The sequence below is a fragment of the Lipotes vexillifer genome, unplaced genomic scaffold (assembly GCF_000442215.2).
Source record: "Lipotes vexillifer unplaced genomic scaffold, Lipotes_vexillifer_v1.1 scaffold822, whole genome shotgun sequence".
NCBI classification, from domain to species: domain Eukaryota; kingdom Metazoa; phylum Chordata; class Mammalia; order Artiodactyla; family Lipotidae; genus Lipotes; species Lipotes vexillifer.
The window spans coordinates 1,148,160-1,158,319 of record NW_006770496.1 but is presented as its reverse complement, the minus strand read 5'-3'; the positions used below and the strand labels follow the sequence as shown (position 1 = coordinate 1,158,319).

At 44.3% G+C, this 10,160-nt stretch overlaps 1 protein-coding gene across 4 annotated transcripts in view; it reads right to left on the bottom strand.

Annotated features, from left to right (window-relative positions):
* Positions 1–7,213, bottom strand: part of ELMO1 (engulfment and cell motility 1) — a 462,642-nt gene extending 455,429 nt beyond the window's left edge. For 3 of the 4 annotated variants that reach the window (XM_007446110.1, XM_007446113.1, XM_007446112.1), the window contains exon 1: positions 7,057–7,134. In XM_007446110.1, coding sequence (XP_007446172.1) covers positions 7,057–7,134 — 78 coding nt within the window. Of the gene's footprint in view, positions 1–7,056 lie in introns of all 4 variants that reach the window. The other variant, XM_007446111.1, reaches the window with a different exon arrangement.
* Positions 7,214–10,160: the final 2,947 nt, after the last annotated feature.

Below are 10,160 nucleotides of genomic sequence, written 5' to 3'. Positions count from 1 at the left end.
CCCCAAAGCATCTAAAAATGAAAAGAGGTCAATAGCAGCTGCTGTGGCAGGAGTGAGCATGGAGAGCCTGGAAGCCCATGGCACACACCCCTCGCCCCTGAACCATTTGAGAAGGATCTGCAGAACTAAGATTGAAAACCGTGCATCTCCTCCCATCATCCTCTCTGGGCCTGAACTTGCAGCATAGCAGTCTGCCCAAGTGTTTGATGCACAAGTAAGAGAGATGATCAGGGCTCCTTGCCTGCCAAGATGGCCCATGCTGGCTTTTCTTGATTAGAGATGAGATCTATCTTGTTGTATGGAGAGGATGGAGTTTGTACACTTGAGGCCATAAATAACTCATCTAGTGAACCCCATTCTCCATGAAATAACTTCCAAAAGTTGGTAACACCTATCAGACTCCCTTCCTTCAGGTTCACATATGAGCAGTTTTACCAACCATTTGCTTGTATTCTGTAGGCAACCAAATGTTTATAGAGGGAAATAATGCATCCATTAAACAGAGTGATGAACTGATGACCAGTAAGTAGGACAAGCCGGTGACCAGAGTTGGTATTATTCAGAGAGAAGTTACACTTAAAGCCATGAAAGAACATGGAATCTGAGCCAACGAGTGTCACTGGTGAACACGCAGACCAAAGGGCTAAGCACTGAGGTTGTGACTGATTTAGAAAGAAGGAGAAAGACACGGAACCATGCAGGAAACCCACAAAGACTAATCAGACAAGGAGGGAGAATCTCAGAACTGAAGCTTAATGAAGGGAGGGGGGTAGTTTCAAGAAGATACGAACGAGCAGCTTTACCGAGTGACACCAAGACAGAGTGAAGACCACTCCATTTAGCAAATGGGAGGGCATAGGTGCCATCAAAGACAGCAACACCAGAGGGAGGGAAATTGTTATTCATACTAAGATTAAGTAGATCCCAAAGCAACATGGATGACATATACTGACAGCACTTAGATCGGCTTGGAATTGAAAGACAGAAAATAAATTATACTCCAGCAAGAGAGTTACTAGGTCAAGAGGAAGATTTTCCAAGGTAGGTATAGAAGAGCTTCCTGTTGAAAGCAGAGGAGAAAAGATCAAATGAAGGGGATTATGATGGGCAAAGCCTCAGGTAAGGGGAGAGGACAAGTCAAAACACAGGTGGAGCAAAAGAGATGGGGGTTGGGACAGGCTGAATGCCTTAGGAAGAGAGTAGGGACACATCTTCCCTCCTCTGCTGGCAGTGGAAAAGCAAGACAGCATGACAGGAGACAAAGGCATCGAGTGGTCTGTGGAGGTGTGCAAACACATAGCAGAGAACTTCTGAGGCACGGATGGGAGCAGTGGCTTTCTGGCTTCAGTAAAGAAAGGCATGTGGGGGAAGGACAGAGGCAGGAGAGACTGGAGGACCAAAGAGCATGTGCAAGGAACAGAGGGGCTGCTTCCCAGAATATTGGTGGGTGGCCAAGAGATGGGAGAAAATATTGTGGAGGAGTACTAGGGAGCCAGTGAATATTCCATAGCATGAATTGGCTGCATATCCAGTTAGCATGTTCCTTTATTACTAGCTGATGCCTCCCTCCCACTTGCCCTTTAATTTTTTCTCCTTCTAGACATTTACAAAGCTAGGCAGATAAAGAAGGAGAAAGGTGGGAAACTGCATGATGGAAGGGCAAGTAAAAACAAAAATCAGAGCATCTAATTTTCTAGTTTCATGAGGACTTGCTTAAACTAGCAGAAATAATGCCTTTACTGAGTAATTACTCTGAGCTGGCAGTGTCCTATATTCTTTTCATATATTTTCTTTAATCTTCACAACCATCAAAGAAGTGGGAAATTATTATCTCGACTTGACCAGGCCAAGATACCAAGGCTCGTAGAGGCTAACTGGGTTCTCACAGAATGGGGGGCTCCAGGGCCCACACCCAGATTTAAATGTCCCAGAGCCCGTCCTGTGTCTGTTAGGACACACTGCCTCTCGGCATTATGCCTCGTGTCAAAAGCGCTAGCGGGGGCTTCCCTGGTGGCGCAGTGGTTGAGAGTCCGCCTGCCGATGCAGGGGACACGGGTTCGTGCCCCGGTCCGGGAAGATCCCACATGCTGCAGAGCGGCTGGGCCCGTGAGCCATGGCCACTGAGCCTGCGCGTCCGGAGCCTGTGCTCCGCAACGGGAGAAGCCACAACAGTGAGAGGCCCGTGTACCGCCAAAAAAAAAACAAAAAACGCTAGGGTTTTGACACTCTTGACTAAGAAATATGCTGTTCAAAAAATATTCAGTTAACAGCAAGAGTGGCTGGGGAGCCTTTTTGGCTCTGTGTATCCAGACAATCATCACCTACAGCCTCAAGTGGCTCTTGAGGTTGAAAGCCTTCACAACAGTGAAGGCAGGAGCAGAGGCTGCCGCCATGAACAAAAGAGCCAGCTGACAGCTCTTTCGAGAGCCTCATATGACAGCAAACTCCAGTTGTGAGAAGCTCCTCGGGGCTTTTCCTGTGGAGTGCAAACACAGAATTGCCTCCTCAAAATTCAGAAAGAAGGTAAATCAATCCACTCCAAGCAGACATCCCCTTGAACCTCATGGGCCCTGGCTGAGCAGAACTGATCCCCACTCAGGAAGCTCCCACTCCTGGTTATTCCTTAATTAAATATTCACTTCTTAAGGAAGGTTGTTCACCAGGCACTAGAGAAACAGTATTCAAAAATGGAGTAACTCGGGCTCATGGCTGTTTCTCACGAGCCCCTGCATGATGCAGTGTGGGAGGCCCTGCTTTGGACTCACCTAATGCTCATCACAAACCAGATTAAGGACCCATCCCTGGTCAGCAGAATCACAGTCTCTGCAGCTGAGCTGGGGATGTGCGTTTCTCACACACACAAGGATGACTCCCCGGGTGACTCTTGGGCACACACAAGGTTGAGGACCACTGGTTTAAGCTGACTGACAAGGACAACACAGTGTGACAAGTGGAGGGGTACTGGAGGTTTGGAGAGAAGATGGGGCAGCAATGCCTGACCCAGCCTCCAGAAATTCCTTTTAGTGAAATGGTAGCTAAGAGCAATGGAGCAAAGGTAACCTGCAATGGGAGAGAAACAGGTGGTGTGACCTTTATTGAACAAGGTAGAAGATTAGGAGAAAACCCCAGAAATAATCACTGCTCAAGTCTTCCTTGTTTGTGCAAATACATTTCCAATTCTTGTGCCAACTTCCAACTGGATCAAGAAACAGCACCTGGGGACCTCCCTGGTGGCCCAGTGGTAAAGAATCTGCCTTCCAATGCAAGGGACGCGGGTTTGATCCCTGGTCAGGGAACTAAGATCCCATGTGCTGCAGGGCAACTAAGCCCGCGCGCCACAACTACTGAGCTCACGTGCCTCAACTAGAGAGCCTGTGCGCCGCAAACTACAGAGCCCATGTGCCCTGGAGCCCATGCGCCACAACTACAGAGCCCACGCACTCTGGAACCCGTGTGCCACAACTAGAGGGAGAAAACCCACACGCCACAACTGGAGAGAAGCCCGCACGCCGCAACGAAAGATCCCGCATGCCTCAACGAAGATCCTGCGTGCTGCAACTAAGACCTGAAGCAGCCAAAAATAAATTAAATAAATAAATAAATAAATAAATAAATAATGAATCTTAAGAAGAAAAAAGAAACAGCACCTGATACCAAAACTGCCACTCTCCAACTTCAGCGGCTGCAGGGCAAAAAGGGACTGGGTCTCTAACTCTTTGTGGAGGTCTCCCTATGGCATTAGCAGGAGCCCTACAATTTAGCCAACGGTTTAAAAGTTCAGTCTTCAAAGTACAGGAGGCCTGGGTTTCTGTCCTGGTCTCACTGACTAGGAAATCATCTAACTTCTATGAACCTCAATATTATCATGCATAAATGTAGAACCATCACCAAGAAGGGGACAAGGAAACTTCATGTGCCTCTTGATGTGAAGCCCTGAAGAGGACACAACTTCATCTCTCTTGCCTGTCTGCCAAAAATGCAAAACCTGAATCTAATTGGAAGGAAACACTGGAGAAACCCAAACTGAAGGACATTCCACAAAACAGCTGTCCTGTACTCTACAATATTATCAAGGTCACAAAAGATGAAGGAAGACTAAGGAACCATTCTAGATCCATGAAGATCAGACAGACATGGCAATAAATGTAATACGTGATCCTGGAGGGATGTCAGACTGTGAGGAAAATACCTATCAAGGACCTTATTGGGATACTTGATGAAATTTGAATATGGGCTTTGGGCTTTGAATTAGATGATAATGTTGAACTAATGTTCAATTATCTGGTTTCTTTAAAGAGACTGTGGTTATGTAAGAGAATGATTTTGTTCTTAAGAAGGACACATTGAGTATTTAGGGGTAAAGGGAGAGGATGCTCCTAAGTCACACTCAAATGGTTCAAAAGGGGATAGGTATACTAGAGAGAGAAAAAACAATAAAACAAATGAAGCAAAATATTAATAATTAGTGAATCGAGATAAAAGGCAGACAGGAATTCCTTTGTACTATTCTTGTCATTTCTGCGTGTGAAATTGTACTGAAGTAAAGTTACTCTTCAAAACTATCAGGCCATGAAAAACAAGGGAAAGACTTAGAAATTGTCAAAGACTGAAGAAGACAAAGGAAACATGAAACATTACAGGGCAGCTGGTATTCCTGCACTGGATCCTGTAACAGAAGGACATTAGTGGAAAAACTGATGAAATCCTAATAAATTTTGTAGTTCAGTTACTAGTAATCTACCATAGTTTTGGCAAATGTACCGCAGTTATATTAAGATGTTAGCATCAGGAGAAACTGAGTGAAGGGTATACAAAAACTCTCTATACAATCTTCATAATTCGTCTATAAATTTAAACTTGTTCCAAAATAAAAAGAATATTTAAAAAAAAATTATTAAGACACACATACAGCAAAGGCCATCCCCAAAGGCAGGAACGAGATAACTGACTCCACAGGCCCCTAAGAGTATGTATCAAGAGCTACTGTCTTAAAGAAGAGGTTTCCAAACACCCTGGGCCATGGCAGAAGCAAAAGGAAATAGTCTACCTAAACCACTGACTTAGAATCTCTGGGGCTGGGGCCCCAGAGAACATTTGAACAAGTGCCCCAGGTGGTTCTGATGTGGCCTTGGGCTTGGGTACCTGGTATCCAGCTCAGCATTTCTCAGACTTAACTACACAAGGAATCCCCTGGGGATCTTGTTAAAATGCACATCTGGGTCAGGAGGTCTGGGTAGGGTCTGAGACTCTGCATATCTACTGAGCTCTCAGGTGATGCTCAAGCAACTGGTCCTCAGCCCCACCTATGGAGAAGGCAAAGCAACAAGACAGAAGGGGCCTGGGTCCATGACACTGGAGCATCATGCAAGCCCAGGACTGCCATGTGGACTTGAGAGGCCAACTTCTACCTCTTTGAACCATTGTTCTCTTGGGTTGTAGACAAACCTAATTTTAACAACATTTAGTCTTCACCAAGTAGTCCAGCCATATTTTAAAGTAACATTCAACACATATCCTCTCTCGAACAGTATGTGAAAAAAAGGTAAACAACTGTTGTCTGACACAAATGTATATAAAATTACTGGGCGGGCTTCTCTACTTTCATGGGTTGCTTCTGAAGTCAACAAAATCTGCCTCAGAGAACAGTTAAAATGACTATGACATGCTGGTCTGATGACACCTTTTTTGAAAACAAACCTAAAAATGTACCCTTTCTTACATTCATGCTCAAACTCAACTAATTCTTATTTGACCTTTATAATTTATTCTAATGAATCCTTTGGATCCACACAATACCATGTAAATCTTGCAGTGGTCTTCAGTCAGATAATAAAATCTGACCAGAAAAATAGTATAGATCATAAAATAGTATCAGAAAAGTATAGATCATAAAATAATATCAAGAACATAAAAAGTGGAGTTGCCACGGTACCCTAATTTTGAAAATTAGATTCTAGAAAGCCATCTAGAATCCTATACTCTATGCTTCATGAAACCCTTAAGCATACACTAGGCCTCAATTTTTTTTCCTTTAAATCATTTACAATGACAAAAACCACCTTCCTGAGATAGCCTGTAATCAATAGTAAATGAGAGTTACATCATAAGACTGTCAGTACACAAACTAAACGATGCATAGGGAAAACCATTTAAAAAATCTTCTTGACATTTTTTCATTCAGTAAAAATGTACTGAGTACTTATTACATAGCAGACAATATACTAGACCCAGAGTGCATTTTACTCTAATAATAAAATTACAACCGACTAGGATCCAAGACCCATTCCCTTACACTAATTTCATGATCAAACTATTTTTTTTCATACAGCAGGTTCTTACTAGTCATCCATTTTATACACATCGGTGTATACATGTCAATCCCAATCGCCCAATTCATCACACCACCACCACCACCACCCCGCCACTTCCCCCCCTTGGTGTCCATATGTTTGTTCTCTACATCTGTGTCTCAATTTCTGCCCTGCAAACCAGTTCATCTGTACCATTTTTCTAGGTTCCACATATACGCGTTAATATACGATATTTGTTTTTCTCTTTCTGACTTACTTCACTCTGTATGACAGTCCCTAGATCCATCCACGCATGACCAAACTATTAATATGACAAAGTAGCAACATACTTGTTGGCTGCTTATGCAAAAACCAAAGAGAAGAGTGATTCCAAAAATTAAGATTTGTGTTGTCTATGATAAAACAATCAGCACATAGTCATGAGTCTCTGCAAGGCAGGGCTGTGACGGCCTCCACTGTGTCAACTGCCCAGAGTCTAGTCCTCTTGTCCCTCCTGCCTCCCTCACAGCTTCAGACACAAACCCTGTATTGACACACTCCAAGTAGATGTTGGATGAGTATAAAAACCCCATCCATCGCCACTGCATGTGGTACAGAAATCAAACTACACTGCAATTATTATCGCACCAATTTTTCAACACAGCCAGAGAGAGAACGGGAGAAAAAAGAGCTATCTGAAGTCTGTGTAAATTCAGAATAGAAGGGAAACTAAAATAACCCCTAAACGACTGCCAGTATTACTAACCTGGTCGATTTCCATGAGCTTGGGTAAGGCACCCGGCCATTCTATGGCCACCTTGACGATGTCCGCAGGTGGTGGCATTGCAAATCCCCAGAATGTCCAAAGCCGGTGGAAGTGGGATCCTACAGTGTAGATGGCCGCACGTGTCTATACCTAATGAGGAATGACAAAAAGAGAAAGAGAAGTCGCTCAGTGCAGACGCAGGGCGAATTTTGTTTTATCACTTCCTGTTTTCACTGGTGGTTTTGGTACAAAAGAAACGGCTCTGGGTGCAGAAGACACAGGGTGCCAACTGCACCATTCACGGGTGGCTCCAGAGGAGAAAAGGCAAAGGAGGGGAAGGTGCCAATGCCCTGCAGTTGGAGATGAGGCCCCGGAGAGGCAACAGCCTCCCAAGGCCTCAGTGGGAAGCAAGGCGTCCCTTACTGCCTCCTTCTACTCTGAATGGTGCCCCGGGTCTGAATGAGCCTGGCTCACTCTGCCCAGAAGTGCATGCAAACTCCTCGTGTTCAGCAGCCTTCGGAAGGACAGATTGTCCAGGAAGTCACGGCCAGGAAGCAGCATATCTTTAAAGTGTTTTCTGTGCGTCACAAATAGAGCTCCTCCGCACTATAGCAACCAGGATATCATAAGGAAGGCGCAATGCCCCAAGGCTCACACACATGCACACACACTCCCTCCCCAAGGCCAGTTCACAAGATGAGAAGAAAATTAATTGTGGCGCCTAGTACAGCATTCAGAACAGACCTTGAATTCTCACTGGAATGAATAGTGTTGCTTACACAAAGGAAGTAAGATTATCCTCTGCTGCCTCTCTCTCCCAGACTCACTCGTTTCTTTTAGGATAACTTTTTTAACTTAATATTTTGGGGGGCTTCCCTGGTGGCTCAGTGGTTAAGAATCCGCCTGCCAATGCAGGGGACACGGGTTCGAGCCCTGGTCCGGGAAGATCCCACATGCCGCAGAGCAACTAAGCCCGTGCTCCACAGCTACTGAGCCTGCGCTCTAGAGCCCGAGCTCGCTGCAACTAGAGAAAGCCTGCGTGCAGCAACAAAGACCTAACGCAGCCAAAAGTAAATAAATAAAATAAATAAATTAAAACAAAATAAATAAAAACAATATTTTTGAACAGGTAAAACACTCATGTGATTCAAAACTTGAACGTGTGTGCATGTGTGTGTGTGCATGTAAAGACAGTGTAGAATCTCCCTCCTCCTGAAATGATACACCCACCCAATATTCACTTCTAGCCCCACCCCTCCAGCTATAGCCACTCTCACTAGTTTCTTATGTATTGCTCCAGAACTTCTTCAGGTATGTAAGTCAAATGCAAAAGCAATACTATATTCCCCACTTTCTTTACACAAAAGGCAGCATTCTATACCCTGGTTTTTTTCATTTCATGCATCTTCTAAATCCTTCTATATTAATACAAATTTTGTGTCCTGGTTCCTTCTACAGCTGCATAGCTGTTCTTTGTATGGAAGTATCTTTTTTTTTAATATTTTATTTGATTTCTTTTTTTATGTTTATCAGCCTTTTTTTTTTTTTACATCTTTACTGGAGTGTAATTGCTTTACAACGTTATGTTAGTTTCTGCTCTACAACAAAGTGAATCAGTTATATGTATACGTATATCCCCATATCCCCTCCCTCTTGAGCCTCCCTCCCACCCTCCCTAACCCACTCCTCTAGGTCATCACAAAGCATCAAGCTGATCTCCCTGTGCTATGCAGCAACTTCCCAGTATCTTATCTGAAGAACCAGTCCCCTGCCGTGGGCCACGGGGTGATCTCTCACCTTTGGCTGTTATAAACAAGCCTCTGGTGAAAAATCTTATGCATATATCATTTTGCTCATGTGCAAGTATATTTTTACAGTAGATTCACAGAAGTAAAATTGTTGGGTCAAAGAGCATAGGCAGTTTTAGATTTTGATAGCCATCTCCAAATATTATCTCCATAGTGAGAGGTGTACCAATCTATACTCCCTTTAGCAATGGATGAGGCTTGCCTCTTTACACACAGACTCACCAACAGATTGAACTTTTGCACACCTGATGCATTGGAAAAAAATGTATCTCAAGGTACTTTCTTTTTATTTAATTTAATTAATTTATTTATTTATTTATTTTTGCCTGCGTTGGGTCTTCATTGCTGTGTGCAGGCTTTCTCTAGTTGCAGCGAGCCGGGGCTACTCTTCGTTACGGTGCACCGGTTTCTCATTGTGGTGGCTTCTCTTGCTGCAGAGCATGGGCTCTAGGCGCGCAGGCTTCAGTAGCTGCGGCGCGCAGGCTCAGTAGTTGTGGTGCGCGGGCTTAGTTGCTCCACAGCATGTGGGATCTTCCCAGGCCAGGGCTTGAACCTGTGTCCCCCGCATTGGCAGGCAGATTCTTAACCACTGCACCACCAGGGAAGTACTCAATGTACTTTCAATGTCTATTTCTCTTATTGTGAGAGAGGTTGAATATAAAGATGCAAAGTTCCATGTCTACTTTTCTGTGAACTGTCCAAATACTTTGCCTTTTTTCTACTGGGTTCTTAGTCTTTTTCCAGAAATTGATCTCTGTATGAAGACGCTAATCAAACATGTGCCTTTGGTTCTTTATCAAACCAGAGTGGGCCTTGTCAGTTACTATCCCCCCCCACCCCGCCAGCTCAGTGGCCATTGGGCGTGACTAAGATGACAGAGATAGCAGAGTTCATAATGGCAGCCTAATGGCAGTTAATCATAACAGCACCAGCAGTTATATGAATAACTAACTTCACCAGAGCTGACAAGTAAAGGAAATGACACAAAACAGAACCGCTGTCCCTTTGGCCAAGGATGATGAAGACAGCCTGGTGTGACGATAATGAGTGCTAACCAGCAGAGGCAAATCTTCAAAGCAGTTGTTCAATAGCTCGTTCAACAAATAATTACTGAGCCCTACTCTGTACCAGCCCTGTTCTCAGTGCTGGGGATACAGCAGCAAATCTACACGTTAGGTGGCATCAGACATGGACAGAAATGAATCAGGGAAGGAGAATCTGAAGCATGTGAGTATATCTCTGTGGGAGGGGCAGGACTGCAGTCTTAAATAAGGAAACCAGGGAAAGCTTCAGTGA